Consider the following 18,491-nt stretch of genomic DNA (forward strand, 5'->3'; position numbering starts at 1 on the left):
CGCAGAGTCATGCAGTGAAAACTGGCATGTTCAGCACGTTGTTACTGCCGTCTGTTTCTGTGGTTATTTGGGTCGACATGCGTAATACATGATAAACAAAAATATTTCTAAAAAAAAATATATATATACAGAAGTGATGTCCCATTCAATGTTAAGTGCACTGTACCAAACAAAACAAAAAAATAACAACAACAAAAATAATAAATAAAAAAACAAAAGAAACAGAAAGCCTCATGCATGAGAAGACTGAAAACCCTTCGTCCTGCAAGTTAGAAAGGAAGTCTGCAAACACCCACCCACATGCAGTCTTTACATTGTCACACACACACACACACACACACACATACCTATGCACTACCACACACTACCACACACAAACACTCTCTCTCACAAACAAACATTAAGCAAAGGGACTTGGTGTTTAATACACTGCACAGTCAAGCTAAGACCCCTGTTACTTTAAACGCAGACAAAAAAGAGGGCAATGTCCTCTCAGATACTGTGAAAACCATCTGTCAATCAATGTCACAGGGTCTCACCTGGCCCCGCCTTCCGTGTGTCGATACGGACATCGAGGTCCTGACCCAACAAACCACCGTTCAGACCACTGCCAGACACCATCACCTTGTTGGGGTAGAATGCTCCAATCACGTTCACCTGCACAGAAACACACCAATCACATTCACCTGCACAGAAACACACCAATCATGTTCACCTTCACAGAAACGCACCAATCACGTTCACCTGCACAGAAACACACCAATCACGTTCACCTTCACAGAAACGCACCAATCACATTCACCTGCACAGAAACACACCAATCACATTCACCTGCACAGAAACACACCAATCACATTCACCTGCACAGAAACACACCAATCACATTCACCTGCACAGAAACACACCAATCACATTCACCTGCACAGAAACACACCAATCACATTCACCTGCACAGAAACACACCAATCACATTCACCTGCACAGAAACACACCAATCACGTTCACCTGCACAGAAACACACCAATCACGTTCACCTGCACAGAAACACACCAATCACGTTCACCTGCGCAGAAACACACCAATCATGTTCACCTGCACAGAAACGCTCCAAACATGTTCACCTGCACAGAAACACACCAATCACGTTCACCTGCACAGAAACGCCCCAATCACGTTCACCTGCACAGAAACGTTTCAATCACGTTCACCTGCACAGAAACACACTAATCACGTTCACCTGCACAGAAACGCTCCAATCACGTTCACCTGCACAGAAACACTTCAATCACGTTCACCTGGACACAAATGCTCCTATCACATTCACCTGCACACAAATGCTCCAACCACATTCAACTGTACACACATGCTCCAATCATATTCACCTTCACACAAACACACCAACTGCATTCACCTGCACACAAACACACCTATCATATTCACCTGCAAATAATCAAATCACATTCACTTGCACACAAGCACTCCAATCACGTTCACCTGGACACTAATGCTCTAATCACATTTACCTTCACACAAACACACCAATCACATTCACCTGCTCTCAAATGCTCCACTTACATTCATCTGCATTCACAAATGCTCCAATTACTTTCAACTGCACACAAACACAGCATCACATCCACCTACAAACACACCAATCACATTCAACTGCGCACAAACCCATCAATCACATTCACCTGCACACAAATGCTCCAATCACATTTACCTGCATACAAACATGCACATCACATTCATCTGCACACAAACATGCAACTTACATTCACCTGGACACAAATGCTCTAGTCACATTTACCTGTACAAAAACACACAAATCACATTCACCTGTACACTCAAGAAGCATCTCATGAAGAAGAAGAAAAAGTAGAAGTAGAATAAGAAGACGAAGAGTTGTGCGTGTTGTACTGTGTTGTGTTATATGAAGAAGAAGAAGAAGAAAAAGAAGAAGAAGAAGAAGATGATGATGATGATGATGATGAAGAAGAAGGAGATGATGATGATGATGATGAAGAAGAAGAAAAAGGAGATGATGATGATGATGATGATGATGATGAAGAAGAAGGAGAATAAGGAGATGATGCTGATGATGCCGATGAAGAAGAAGAAGGAGATGATGATGATGATGATGTAGAAGATGAAAGAAGAAGAAGGTGAATAAGATGCAAATGAAGAAGAAGAAAAAGATAAGACTATGACGATGAAGAAGAGAGAAGAAGAAGAAGAAGACGACAAAGAAAAAGAAGAAGCCAATGCAGACGAAGAAGAAGACGAAGACGAAGCAGCAAATGAACGCACCTTGAAAGGAGACCCATGGAGCTGTCGGTTGTTCCAGGTGATGTGCAGCAGGTATGCCCCGGGCACCACAGGGATGTAGGTACAGCGGAACTTACCCCCTCCCAGGGGCATCACCACCACCTTGGCCTCCGCCCTCACCCCTGTCAGCTGGACCCCTGGCTCTCCTGGTGGGGTGTCACAGGTGGGTGTGTTGTATTGTGTTTGTGTTGTACTGTGTTTGTGTTGTACTGTGTTTGTGTTGTGTTTGTGTTGTATTGTTGTACTGTTTGTGTCTTTGTTGTACTGTGTTTGTGTTGTACTGTGTTTGTGTTGTATTGTTGTACTGTGTTTGTGTTGTACTGTGTTTGTGTTGTGTTTGTGTTGTATTGTTGTATTGTTTGTGTCTTTGTTGTACCGTGTTTTTGTTGTACTGTGTTTGTGTTGTATTGTTGTATTGTTTGTGTCTTTGTTGTACCGTGTTTTTGTTGTACTGTGTTTGTGTTGTACTGTGTTTGTGTTGTATTGTTGTACTGTGTTTGTGTTGTATTGTGTTTGTGTTGTACTGTGTTTGTGTTGTGTTTGTGTTGTATTGTTGTACTGTTTGTGTCTTTGTTGTACCGTGTTTTTGTTGTACTGTGTTTGTGTTGTATTGTGTTTGTGTTGTATTGTTGTACTGTGTTTGTGTTGTATTGTGTTTGTGTTGTGTGTTTGTGTTGTATTGTGTTTGTGTTGTGTGTTTGTGTTGTACTGTGTTTGTGTTGTGTGTTTGTGTTGTACTGTGTTTGTGTTGTACTGTGTTTGTGTTGTATTGTGTTTGTGTTGTACTGTGTGTTGTACTGTGGTTGTATTGTGTTTGTGTTGTATTGTTGTACTGTGTTTGTGTCTTTGTTGTACTGTGTTTGTGTTGTTTTTGTGTTGTATTGTATTGTATTGTTGTACTGTGTTTGTGTTGTACTGTGTTTGTGTTGTATTGTTGTACTGTGTTTGTGTCTTTGTTGTACTGTGTTTGTGTTGTATTGTGTTTGTGTTGTATTGTTGTACTGTGTTTGTGTTGTACTGTGTTTGTGTTGTGTTTTTGTTGTATTATGTTTGTGTTTTACTGTGTTTGTATTGTACTGTGTTTGAGTTGTATTGTGTTTGTGTTGTGTTTGTGTTGTATTATGTTTGTGTTGTACTGTGTTTACGTTGTACTGTGTTTGTGTTGTATTGTTACTGTGTTGTGCTGTGTTGTGAGTTGTATTGTGCTGTGTTGTGTGATGTCTTGTGCATTGATTTGTGCTGTACTGTGTTGTGTTCTGTTGTGCCGTGTTATACTGAATTGCACTGTTGTGTATTATTCTATTCTATACTATATGTAATTAAAATTAAAATGAATCGAACTGAACTGTACTGAATTGTATTGTGCTGTACTGCACTAAATAAGATAATTTTATACATACATAACCCACAGACACATCTTCCCCCCTACACACACACACACATACACCCCATACACACACACACACCACCACCACCACCCCATGCCCCCCCGCCCCTCACACACACACCATACCTACATACACCCCCACCCCTCCCCACACACACACACATGCATCCCATACACACACACACTCCCCTCCCCCCGCCCCCCAACCCCAAACCACCACACCCTCTATTCCCCCTTACACCCACCCACCCCCGCCTTCCTCCACCCCCCCTCCCCCACACACACATCCCCCCTCCCCCACGCCCCAACCCCCAACCTCCACCCCCACTGACCGGCCCCAGCCTGTGAAGCGTCGATGGTGAACTCGGCCTCCTCATGCACGGTGGCCTCCTTGAGTCCTCGTCCCGTCAGGATCACCTTGCAGGGGTCCTGCATCCCGGGGACTGCGTACCCAGGGATTGGGGCGTTGGGCAACGCCACCTCCGACCAGAAGATGTGGATGTGGTGATCCCCTGTGCACACATATACATGCACAAACACACACACACACACGTGCACGCACGCAGACACATACGCACGCACGCATGCACACACACACACACACACACACGAGTACACACATGCAAAACACACGTGAGTGCACTTGTGCACACACATGCAGACACATACACACACACACACACAAACACGCACACACAAACACACGCACACACACACACACACGCACACACACACACACACACACACACACACACAGAGTAAAATTGCAGAACTGTTCACCCATTGAAGTTTACAACCTTCTCTGTGGTGATATTTGTTCTGCTATCTGGTTCAGACATATCAGCAACAATTTAAAGAGCTAATGATACAACTTTGTGATTTGTCACTGCAGTGAGATTTCTTTGCTATTTGTTCTGCTATTCGGTTCAGACATATCAGCAACAATAACGAGCCGGGAGGGACGCTCACTCAGTCTGGCTCCGCGACTAAGCCATTATTGTCGTTAGTAGGGGACTCAGTAGGTGGTGTCCTAAGTATGTTAAAACAGAACAGGCACCACTGAACACCACCCAAGTGACTCAGCAGCAATGCAGGGTCTCCTCTGGTGTGTGGCCTCCTGGCGACCTAATGCCTGACCTGATGCCTGACCAGCAGCGTAACCCAACACGCTTAGTCAGGCCTTGAGAAAAAAAAAATCAATAAATAATAAGAAATAAAAATAAAATGAAATGAAATAAAATAAAATGAAATAAAATATAAAATATTAAATAAAATATACCTTGTCTCTGTAGTACCCTCAAAAAAGCGGAGTATGGCTGCCTACATGGCAAGGTAAAAACAGCCTTGCACATAAAAGCCCAGTTGTGTACATTGGACAACACACACACACCACCACCACCATTGTGCTGGCCTGTCCAGACATTAGTACTCACCCTCCACCTCAGGAGTGAAGGCAAGGGTACTGCGGCCCACCTGGCTGTCGTCAATGGAAACGGGGATCAGTCCACTGGGGCCTTTCACTTCGGCCGTCATTTTACCTGTGTGGAACACACAATCAGCTCAGTCCAGCTGAAAGGAGGAGTTTGTATTATACTCCATGTTTGGTGTTACATATACTTACCATGTCAAACTGATGCAAACTAGGCCTATGGTTTGCTCTGCTTGGCCAAATTTCGCGCGGCTAACAGTGAAAAGACGGGCCCGCCCGCTCTCAGCCAATCAAACGCCTCTAAAAGCTATAAGCGCTGAATCATTCCTTTGGCCAAGGCTCTCCACGCCATCTTGTCAGGTTTACATTCATTTTTTCTGGGGTGTGGTTGGGGGGTGGAGGGTGGGGTGGTGGGGTGGTTTGTTTCAGTTACAAAAGGAAGGGACAAAGGAAACGAAGCAGAATTCAGAGAAAAAAGCTAACACATTCATAAACAGAGAACATGTCAAATTAACTACAAGCTTTCTCTTTTGATACTCTCCCCCCCCCCTCACCTGTGTTCTTCCTGATTTTCTTTCTCTCTGACACACATCTCACTAACTCTGATTGCAATAATCTGGTCAAAACAGACACACGACCGAAATGCAACTCATGCACTCATGTGGTATGGGTTTATGGCACACATTCATGCACACACACACACACACACACACACACACACAAAATACACACTCAGCAACTACTGTTGGTATGTTGCTGCTGCCATTTATTTACAAGTCTATTGTGCTTGTCTGCTTCTTTTTACACACGCAACCTTCCCACCCCACAAACACACACCCTCCCCCACCCCCCAAACCCCCCAAACACACCCTCTCATCCCCACAAGCACACACCCAACCCCCCATCCCCCAAACCCCCCAAACACACCCTCTCATCCCCACAAGCACACACACCCTCCCACCCCCACAAACACACACCCACAAACACACACACACCCTCCCACCCCCACAAACACACCCTCACACCCCCACGAACACACACACACACCCTCCTACCCCCACAAATACACATACACACCTTCTCCAACCCACACAAACACATACACACACACCCTCTCACCTCAACATGAACACACACACACCCTCCCACCCCCACAAACACACACACACCCTCTCACCCCCACAAACACACACACACACCCTCTCACCCCCACAAACACACACACACCCTCTCACCCCCACAAACACACACACACACACACCAACCCCAAGAAATACACACACACACACCCTCTCACCCCCACAAATTCACTCAAACATCCTCCCACCCCCACAAACACACACACCAATACACACATACACCCTCAAACCTCCAACACCCCACACCCATACCCTCCCACAACCCCCCACCCCACCCCCACGACCCCCCTCCTCCAAAAAACACACCCACCTGGGCCAGCCTGAGAGACATCAAAGGGCAGCTCCTTCTCCTTGCCGACGACCAGGTGAACCCTCTCCTTGTCATCCATGTAGTGCTGCCAGCCCCCCACCACCTGCACCTTCCGCCCACACAACACCCTGGGGTGGTACGGGGAACCTGGGGACACACATCACCACTGATTAACACGTGTCAGTGTGTATCTCTATGTCTCTCTGCGGGTGGCATAGGGAACTTGGCGACACATCACAAACACACATCACCACTGACTAACACGTGTCTGTGTGTATCTCTCTCTGGTACACACACAGCACTAACATGTGTCTGTGTGTATCTCTCTCCGGTACACACACAGCACTGACTAACACGCGTCTGTGTGTATCTCTCTCTGGTACACACACAGCACTGACTAACACGTGTCTGTGTGTATCTCTCTGGTACACACACAGCACTAACATGTGTCTGTGTGTATCTCTCTCTGGTACACACACAGCACTAACACGTGTCTGTGTGTATCTCTCTCTGGTACACACACAGCACTAACATGTGTCTGTGTGTATCTCTCTCTGGTACACACACAGCACTAACATGTGTCTGTGTGTATCTCTCTCTGGTACACACACAGCACTAACATGTGTCTGTGTGTGTCTCTCTGGTACACACACAGCACTGACTATCATGTGTCTGTGTGTATCTCTCTCTGGTACACACACAGCACTAACATGTGTCTGTGTGTATCTCTCTCTGGTACACACACAGCACTGACTAACATGTGTCTGTGTGTATCTCTCTGGTACACACACAGCACTGACTAACATGTGTCTGTGTGTATCTCTCTCTGGTACACACACAGCACTAACACGTGTCTGTGTGTATCTCTCTCTGGTACACACACAGCACTAACATGTGTCTGTGTGTATCTCTCTCTGGTACACACAGCACTAACATGTGTCTGTGTGTATCTCTCTCTGGTACACACACAGCACTAACATGTGTCTGTGTGTGTCTCTTTCTGGTACACACACAGCACTGACTAACACGTGTCTGTGTGTATCTCTCTCTGTCTCTCTCTCTGTGTTTAAATGACATTATTTCTATTACTGATTTTTTTTTTGGGGGGGGTGGGGTGGGGGGAGTGGGGGGGGGGGGTTTCAGGGAATACGACTCTCAAACAAAGAGGCAAGCTCGCACTGGCTCTTAAGCTGCAGCCATGGGGGCTAGCTGGCCTTTGGGGACAATCCCAATGCTGACTGTACTAAACCCCTTTTTTTACCTTTGGGGACCATCCCAATGCTGACTGTCCTAAAGCCCTTTTTTGGCCCTTGGGGACAATCCCAATGCTGACTGTCCTAAAGCCCTTTTTTGGCCCTTGGGGACAATCCCAATGCTGACTGTCCTAAAGCCCTTTTTTTACCTTTGGGGACCATCCCAATGCTGACTGCCCTAAAGCCCTTTTGGCTGAAAGAGTGGGGATGTAACTTGGGCAAGACACTCCACAACAATCAAGCCTAGACAGTTGGGACAGCAGCTGCCTCCTCTGCTGTTCTGATGGTCAGTCAGACAAGACTGACTGTCATATATATATATATATATATATATATATATATATATATATATATATACACACTCATTCAGCCCATCATACCACACACACACACTTGTTACACACACACACACACACACACACACACACACACTTACACACACACACAAACATCCAATGCAGCTGTCTCATAAGTCACCAGTTAGCTCATGGCCCTTGTCTCTTTCACTTTTTGCTGCACCTCTCTAGATCGCTCACTGAACTGTTCACATCATTCACCACACCTGTCCCACTGTTCACCACAATCACACCTGTCACAGATCTCCACTCTCATCTCACAGTTTCTCATTCTCAAGGAGGCATCAATGCATTAAGACAAATCCTTATAGACCACACAACATCTGCCAGACAGATGCCTGACCAGCAGCATAACCAAACACGCTTAGTCAGGCCTTGAGTGCATGCATATATATTTGTATATATCTCAATGTGGATCTCTTCCACAGAATTCTGACACAGAACAACGCTCATGTTGCCATGGGTTCTTTTTCAGTGTGCAAATTGCCTGCTGCACACGGGACCTCAGTTTCTTGTCTCGTCTGAATGACTACACGCCCAGTCTGATTTTTTTTTCATTTTTTTTTTTTCATTTTCCATGCAGAAAGGGTGAGACCGGGATTTGAACCCAGAACCTTGGGGACACCCCACACTGACCAGTCAGCAGCATGACAGGCACTACTGAACACCGCCAAAGTGACTCAGCAGCAGTGCAGGGTCTCCTCTGGTGTGTGGCCTCCTGGTGACCAAACTCCGATGGTTCCCTGTGGACAGCTCACACTTGGACCATGACAGACGAACCCGGGTGTGGCCGTGTATGGGGGACTCGGAATGAGCAGCGTGGGAGTAATGCCACTGAAACGGTGCAGATGATGGGGCAGCAAAAAAATGAATGAAACACAACAGCGTGAAAACATCGACTCGCCTGGGAGCTCCTTGCCGTTCCACATGACCTGTACGTCGTACATTCCCACCTCCACAGGTACGTAGGTCACCGTGTACTGTCCGTCAGCCTGGGGGTCCACGCTGCACTTGGCCATCGAGTTGGGACCTGCGCACACAGCAACACATGCATGTACATGCACATGTACACACATGCATGTGCACATATATGCACGCACACACACATGCATATACATGCACACATGCATACATGCACATGCACACAAAAACATGTACACACAGACATGCATGCACATGTACACACACATGCATGTACATGTATACTCATATGACTGCACACGCACACATATATGTACATGCATGTACACTCACAAGCATGCACATGCACACACATGCTAGTACATGCACACACATACATGCACATACATGCAAGCACACACACATACATGCATGTACACACACATCCATGTATGCACATGTACACACACATACATGCATGCACACACACATGCACGTACATGCACACACACATTTATGTACACACACACATACATGCATGCACATGCACACATACATGTATGTACACACACATACACGCATGCACATGCACACATACATGCATGTACACACTCACATGCATACACATACACCCACACATGCATGCGTGCACACACACACTAATACTTAACACACATGCACCAATTTAGAACATCCTGTACTAACACACATACATACTCATCCCACCTCTTTCTACTCACACATGTAAATACAAGCACACCAACACACACACACATGCACACACACCATACACACACACATGCACAAACATGCACACATACATACACACACACACACACACAACCACGCACTGTGATACATTATGCACATGTACAAATTTGAAATCTCACAGATGTCCTCTACTGTACTAACACACACACATACACCGGACTTACCTCTATTTACACACACACACACACACATACATCCCCCCACCCACACACACACACAAACACACACACACATACGCACATACATACCCACACATACAACCACCCACCCACACCAACACCCACACAAATCCCCCCAACCCCCCCCCCCCCCCACACACACACATATACTTACCCACACACCCCATCCCCCCTCCTCAGCATCCCCCCCCCACCCACACACACACCAACACCCCCCCATACACACACCCACACTGTTGAACTGACCGTCCACTTGCACGGTGGGCTCCCCTCGGATGCCCTGGGCGTCAATGGTGAAGACTGCAGGGCAGTCCTCCTCCCCCCTGAACAGACCATCCCCAAACACCGGGGGCAACGCAGCCTCCCCGATCTCCTGGCTGAACGGACACGCTGTAGACATGACACGCATATACATTCTCCTTTTTATAATGATTGAAACATACACATATGCTCAACACGCAGGCACACACACGCGTGCACACGCGTGGGCACACACAAAACGATGCATGCACGCGCACGGGCACACACGCAATACACACAGTTGTTACACTCTGAATGTAATAGTATGTTACCCACATGTTTTTCTTTTTACATAATAATAGATGTGTATATGGTGATAAGTGAAGGGTGTGTCAGTTGCTGCAGGCGTTTTAAGTGAGCCTAAAGAAAATTTTCTGGTTTTGGTTGAAGCAGATAATAAAGTATTTTGAATTGAATTGAATTGAATAAAGAGTGATAACTGTCTGATTAAAAACGTGTATATGTTATGCGATTATTTAGTCCGTGCATTACTATCTAATAACTCTGGCAGGTTGCCAGCGACTTGATACCAACTGTTGATTGTAGGACAGGCCAAGGGAAAGTACCCAGTTCATTATTTACTATGGGAGGTCACTGAAACTGAAGACTGCACGCCGCGATCAGTGTCATCAAATGTTACACTCTCCATAAACAATGGTACACAACTTCAAGTCAATGCTGCTAATGCTACCAATTCAGCTAGCACACAGGTAAATAAAAAGGTTTATAAGAACAAACCCAGATACTTCCCCCAAAAAGAAAGCTCCGCGCTTGTCCTTATACCAATCATTTGACATGTGCACAAAGCAGCAATGACAGAAGAAATGTGCAAACACAAGTTAGGTTTTCATTCAAAACTGACATAGCCTTTTAGTTCTGAATATGCTGAACAGAATATACGGACAATACAGAACAAACAAATGGTTGCCTTGATGGTTATCTGACTCGACATGAAAGAATAATGAGGCCGGGAGAGTAAATGGTTGACAAACAATAAAGAGTGGTAACTCTCTAATCTTCTTTCATGCACACACATAGTTACAGATTTTTTATGCACCATGCATAAATTAAGATATTCATTCAGTCATCGTAACACAGCTGTTGCTGGTATGATGAATAAGGATGATGATGAGGATGATAAAAAAAAACCCTGAGTTATCACTATGGTATGATACAATTATAGTTACCTGACAGGGTTTGAAATAAAAAAAAAAAAATTCTTATCATTTTATATCGATGATAAATGAAGATAAGGATGCGGGGGGGGGGGGGGGGGGGGGAGATGACTTAATACTACAGTGTAGTATAACTGTATTTACCTAGCAGCTTTTTTTCCCACATTATAAATTGATAATGACGGGCACAACAGTCAAGTGGTTAAAACGTTGGGCTTTCAATCTGGGGGCCCTGGGTTCAAATCTTGGTAACGGCGCCTGGTGGGTAAAGGGTGGAGATTTTTCCGATCTCCAAGGTCAACATATGTGCAGACCTGCTTGTGCCTGAACCCCCTTCATGTCTATACAAAAGCAGAGGATCAAATACGCACATTAAAGATCCTGAAATACATGTCAGTGTTCGGTGGGTTATGGAAACAAGAACCATGCACATCCCCGAAAACGGAGCACGGCTGCCTACATGGCGGGGTAGAAATGGTCAAACATGTAAAAGCCCACTCATGAACATACATGGTGAACGTTGGAGTTGCAGCCCACGAACGAAGAAGAAGAAGAAGACTACTGATAAAGAATGAGAATGATGATGATTACGATGACAAAAAAAACAAACAACCCATGCGATAACTCTACAGTATGGTACAACGATAGTTACCTGGCAGCTTAAGAATAATTATATTGATGATGAATGAGGTTGAGGATGAGAAAATGATGATTTGATACTACAATGTGGTACAACCATATTTACCTGGCAGAATTTTTTCATTTTATATTGATGATGAATGAGAATGAGGATGATGAGGATAATTATGATGAAAAAAACCCAACTCGGTTGAGTTAACACTACAGTATGTTACAACCACAGTTACCCAGCAGCTTAAAAAAAAAAAATATATATATATATATATATATTGATGAATAATGAACATGAGGGTGATGAGGGCGATGAGGATGATGAAAGACATGAGCTTTCACGACAGTGTGGTATAACCATAGTGATGAGGCAGCTTTTTTCACATTTCATATCGATGATGAATGAGGATGAGGATGATGAGGATGATACAAAACATGATCTGTCACTAAAGTGTAGCATAACCATATTTACCTGGTGGCTTTTTTCACATTTCATAATGAAGATGAATGAGGGAGGTGAGAAAACGGTTGAGACTAACCTGTAGGTGGTGACTTGTCCTATGAAGAGAGTATCCCGACGTTTCGGGCCCTAGGCCCTTCTTCACGGGGGAGAAAAATAGAGAATGGAGAAGAAAAGAGAGGGCAAAACCAAGACAGAAGTAAAACTAAGAACTGTGAGGAGTAATCAGAGAGAAAAAAAGAAAAGAAAAGAAAAGAAAAAATGGGACAAAAAAGAACAGAGAAAAAGGTGAGCAATATTTACAAAGGAAAAGAAGAGGGGATGGTTAAACACAGGAGGGGGGTGGGGGGGTGGAGGTGGAGGATGAATGAGGATGACGATGAGGATGATAAAAACATGAGCTGTCATTACAATCTGGTATAACCATAGTTACCTGGCAGTTGTTTTTATTTTATATTGATGATGAATGAGGATGAGGTGAGAATTATGATGAAGATAAAAAAACAACAACCCACACACATACACATATTAACACAACAGAGTGGTATAAAGGAAATTTTCTTCCTAAAATTACTTTTAACTAGCATACTTACTGTGACCAATAGTGCAGACTCCGACAGGGGTCTGATTCCTGTCCTGTGCAAACTATTACCCGCCTATGCGGAGAAAACGAAAGTAGCTATGGCCGTTAACCTGTGCATCCCTGACTAGCGCCCTCTTTTCCCGGCAGCCATCTTGACTCCTGCTCCTGTGCTCTGCATACAGCTAAGTTTTTTTTCGTATTTTCTGTCTGTCTATCGATTCTTTGGCACTCTCGTCTTGTGTCTGATGATGAATCACAACAGGTGTAACCACCATTTACCTGGCAGCTGCACGTTGTTGTAGGTGAGGAAGATGTTGTGGGGGCCGCCCTCCGTGGGCAGGTAGGTCACTGAGTAACAGCCTGCGGAGGTTTCCGACACACTGACCGGCACGTTGTCACCTGAAGGGCTGACCACCCGTACCGACTGGTCACACACCCCAGCCTCTGATGTGTCCACTGTCACACAAATAATAAGATATATATATATAATAATAGTAATAATAATAATAATAACAATAACAGCAACAACAAGAACAAGAGCAAGAGCCTAAAGAAATTTTCTGTTTTTGGTTGAAGCAGATAATAAAGTATTTTGAACTGAACTGAATAACAATAATAATCATAACTTATTTGTATAGTGCCTAACTGAATAATTTTGCCCTTAGCACTTTATAACGCAATGAATGTTGGTCCTGTCCAACTATGACCACCAGCACAGCAGAGGAGGCAACTGCTGTCCTGACTATCTGGGCCAGAATCTGATTATAGTGGAGAGTGTCTTGCCCAACTTACATCCCCACTCTCTCAGCCAAAAAGCCTTTAGGACAGTCGGCATTGGGACAGTCCCAAAAAGCCAATTTGCCCCCAAGGCTGCAGCACTAAGAGCCAGTGCAATCTTGCGTCCTTGTTTGAGAGATAGTCTTTCACAATACACTAAGCTGTAAATAAGTAAGCGAACTATGACAAGACAATTCATCAAAAGTACTAAGTTCAATGTCCAAAGCAAACCATATATGACACACATACAAAATATATGCATGCACACATACACAACAATCAACCAGATAAATCTTGAGGTTTGGTTCAAAGCTAGAAATGGACTGGGAGTGTCAATTCATTTGGCAAGAGTTCTACTCAGTGGTGGTGGTGAATATTAAAGAACTGACTGAAAGACTTTGTCCTGGAAAATACAACTGTCTGATGATGAATGTATTTGTTTTGTTGAAATGTGAACAGTGAGGAGATCAGAGAGAAGAGCCAGAGAAAGCACTGAAGCAGTGTGTTGTCAGTTTATATTCAATCCTAGACTGAATCGGCAACCAGTGGAGTTGTTTCAGAAGAGGCCGAATATGGTCACCCTTATGGTGTTTCAATACATGATGGGCAGCTGAGCTTCGGACTTCTGAGGCTTATCAATATGTACTGTGGAGAACCAGCATGTTCTGTTGTCCCAGGCCTAACATGAGATGTTTCTGCTATAAAAGATCACTGGCACTGGGGGTTACACAGAATTATGGTCATACAGAATATTTATATAGTACAGTACAGTATAGTACAATACAAGAGAGAGAGAGTGTTTTTGTGTGTATGCATGTGTGTGTGTGATGTACTCAAATGCACATATATGTACAACTTTTATTGCAAACATCATTTTAGTTCCCTGTCTGGGAGGTATGTCAGCAGTAATTAACTCACTCTACTCCAGGTTCAAGTTAACTCGTACCATGATTACTTCCCCTGCGGACCAGGTACGAGTATTCTCGTACCATCACACTATTCTATTTTCGTTTATTCTTGATTGGTACAGTTCGCATTCTAAACTAAACTGTTTACAGATTCTGGAAGCATGAAGACGAACCTTTGTTCAACTGATCTGTAAAACAATTCTCCATCGATTTTCACCGTTTTAGTGAAATTCTTCTGCAGTGGTATCATGTAGCGCTGGTCCAGGGGAATTCTAGCAGGCGTGTGGCTGTGGGGTAGAATGAGTTAACAAGAAAACAAACAAGAGAGGCAAGGCCTTCAAGACTCACTTGTGATACATTAAGTCCCCTAGCCTTAATTACAGAGTAATTTCCCTTCTTTACTATCTGCACCAAAACGTTTGCAAAATAAATAAAAATAAATAAAAATTCCATGCTTAGCAAAAGAAGTTCCTGTTTGAACAAAAAAATGATAATAATGACTCCTCTTGTTGTTGTGTCAGAATAAGAGGTCAAAGTGCCAAGTTTAGAGAATACAAAAAATATAAATATAACAGTAAATGCAGTTTGCATATAATTAGGCTTCTTCTTTTTTTTTTTTTTGCCCATCCCAGAGGTGCAATATTGTTTTAAACAAGATGACTGGAAAGAACTGAATTTTTCCTATTTTTATGCGAAATTTGGTGTCAACTGACAAAGTATTTGCAGAGAAAATGTCAATGTTAAAGTTTACCATGGACACACAGACACACACACACACACAGAGAAACCGAACACTGGGTTAAAACATAGACTCACTTTGTTTACACAAGTGAGTCAACAAAACCAGGTAATGTGAAAAAGCCTACCTCAGAACAATGCACCTATCTATCTATCCAGCTACAGCTATCTTTTGTTGCCGACAGCCCAACAGACCACACACAGCCATTACCTGATAACTATCTTTCTCCCTGTCTGTCTATATATCTATGTATCTGTCCACCAATCCATCCACCCAGCTGCCTACCTACCTAGCTATCTGCCTGTCTATCTGTCTATGTATCTATGTATGTAAGTATTTATCTCTATCTTTCTATCCAGTTATCTTTTGCTGCCCTACTGACAACTCAGGGCCATTACCTGAGAACTAACTACCTATCTACATATCTATCTAATCTATCTATCAATGTATCTAAGTATCTATCTATCTTTTGTTGCCCTGCCAACAACTAAGGGCAATTACCTGAGAACCCCGCCTCGTCCCCCACATTGCCGTTGAAGAAGCTGTCGACACGAATCCTGCTGACGTCAAACACCTCAATGTAGAAAGGACTGCCCGACACCCTCTGTCCTCCGAACAGCACGTCCACCGAATGACGACCTTCCATGACATACACCATCGTCATCATCATTACTGCACACACCCTAACAGTAGAGTGGAGTGATGGCCTAGAGGTAACGCGTCCGCCTTGGAAGTGAGAGAATCTGAGCGCGCTGGTTCGAATCATGGCTCAGCCACTGATAATTTCCCTCCTCCACTAGACCTTGAGTGGTGATCTGGATGCTAGTCATTTGGATGAGACAATAAACCGAGGTCCTGCATGCAGCATGCACTTAGTGCACGTAAAAGAACCCACAGCAACAAAACGGTTGTACCTGGCAAAATTCTGTAGAAAAATCCACTTCAATAGGAAGAACAGATACACCTGCACACAGGAAAAAAATACAGAAAAAAGGGTGGCACTGTAGTGTAGTGATGCGCTATCCCTGGGGACACCAGCCTGAATTTCACACAGAGAAATCTGTTGTAATAAAACGAGAAAAACAAACAACAAACAAATTATACAACACACATAAACACACACAGACGCATCATCATTATCATTATTACTACACACACACACACACACACTTGGACAGCACATATGCACATCACACACATAACATACACACAAGCATGTCACACACATGTAAACACACACACACACACACACACTACACACAAACACAAGCACACCCACCAACATCCACACTCTCTCTCTCACACACACACACACACACATACACACACACACACACAATACACACAATACACACACACACACACACACAAGCACACCCACCAACATCCACACACTCCCTCACACACACACACGCACACACTCACTCACTCTCACACACACACACACACACAAGCACACCCACAACATCCACACACTCACTCACACACACACACACACACGCACGCACGCACGCACACACTCACTCACTCTCACACAGACACACATACACAAGCACACCCACAACATCCACACATTCACACACACACACACACACACACACACACACACACAAACACACAAGCACACCCACCAACATCCACACACACACACACACACACACACAAGCACATCCACACCCATAAACACACACACATACACACAAGCACACCCACCAACACCCACCCACACACACACAAGCACACCCACTAACACCCCCCCCCCGGCCCCCCACAAACACCCCCACACACACACACATGCATAGACACAAGCACTACCCACCAACATCCACACACACACACACAAGCACACCCACCAACATCCACACACACACACACACACACACACACCAACATCCACACACACACACAGAGACCCACCAGGTTGTTTCGGAGTCCACTCCACCCTGTAGTCCCCGTCAGTGTTCTGTGCCAGGGTGGAGTCCAGCTGTTCCCCTGAGGGCGCTGTCAACACACGTCACGACACACGTCATGACACACGTCACAATACGTGTCACGTCACATGTCACATAACATGTCACGACACACCTCATGACACACGTCACAACACGTGTCACATCACACGTGCCACAACATGCGTCACAACACGCTTCACAACACACATCACAACACAGCTCACGACACGTTACAACATGCGTCACAACACACATCATGACACACGTCACAACACACTTCACAACACGCATCACGACATGCAACACAACACACATCATAATACGCGTCATGACACACATCACATCATGTGTCACAACACGCCTCACAACACACATGGCAACACATGTGACATCACATGTCAACATATTACATCTCACATACACAACACACACATCGTTCACTCACTGGTATCACAAGTCAACACATTAGATCTCACATACGCTGCAGGCATCATCCACATATTAATCTACACATTGGCAACACATGTCAACACAGTGAGTCTCACATACACATCACAAATCATCCACGTATCTATCTATCAACACACTAACAACACATATCAACACATCAGATCACACACACACCACACACATCACCCACATATCAATGCAATAGCAACACACGTCAACACATTAGATCTCACTTAACCTACACACACATCATCCACATATCAATCCACATGTCAGCACACGCATCAAGCATTAACAACAACAGGCCCAATGGCCAGTCGCAGCTCCACTGAGACCCAATCTCCATAGCAACCATAAGGACCTTGGGAAGATGGGTCTGTTTGTCAGCACGTGTAGACTGACTGCGTGAGAGTGAATGAAATGACGACGACGATGAAAAAGGCATTCACATCATTACACACCATC

General features: G+C 44.5%; 1 protein-coding gene across 2 annotated transcripts in view; it reads right to left on the reverse strand.

Moving 5' to 3' along the window:
• The window catches only part of LOC143289242 (filamin-B-like), a 128,617-nt gene that overhangs the window by 7,932 nt on the left and 102,194 nt on the right, over positions 1-18,491 (reverse strand). For both annotated transcript variants that reach the window (XM_076598221.1, XM_076598220.1), the window contains 10 exons: positions 17,542-17,625; positions 16,126-16,263; positions 13,480-13,656; positions 10,299-10,442; positions 9,107-9,232; positions 6,594-6,740; positions 5,149-5,253; positions 4,048-4,227; positions 2,311-2,474; positions 540-657 (listed from right to left, as the gene is read on the reverse strand). In XM_076598221.1, coding sequence (XP_076454336.1) covers positions 540-657; positions 2,311-2,474; positions 4,048-4,227; positions 5,149-5,253; positions 6,594-6,740; positions 9,107-9,232; positions 10,299-10,442; positions 13,480-13,656; positions 16,126-16,263; positions 17,542-17,625 — 1,383 coding nt within the window. The remainder of the gene's footprint in view (positions 1-539; positions 658-2,310; positions 2,475-4,047; positions 4,228-5,148; positions 5,254-6,593; positions 6,741-9,106; positions 9,233-10,298; positions 10,443-13,479; positions 13,657-16,125; positions 16,264-17,541; positions 17,626-18,491) is intronic.

The sequence above is a fragment of the Babylonia areolata genome, chromosome 13 (assembly GCF_041734735.1).
Source record: "Babylonia areolata isolate BAREFJ2019XMU chromosome 13, ASM4173473v1, whole genome shotgun sequence".
NCBI lineage: Eukaryota > Metazoa > Mollusca > Gastropoda > Neogastropoda > Buccinidae > Babylonia > Babylonia areolata.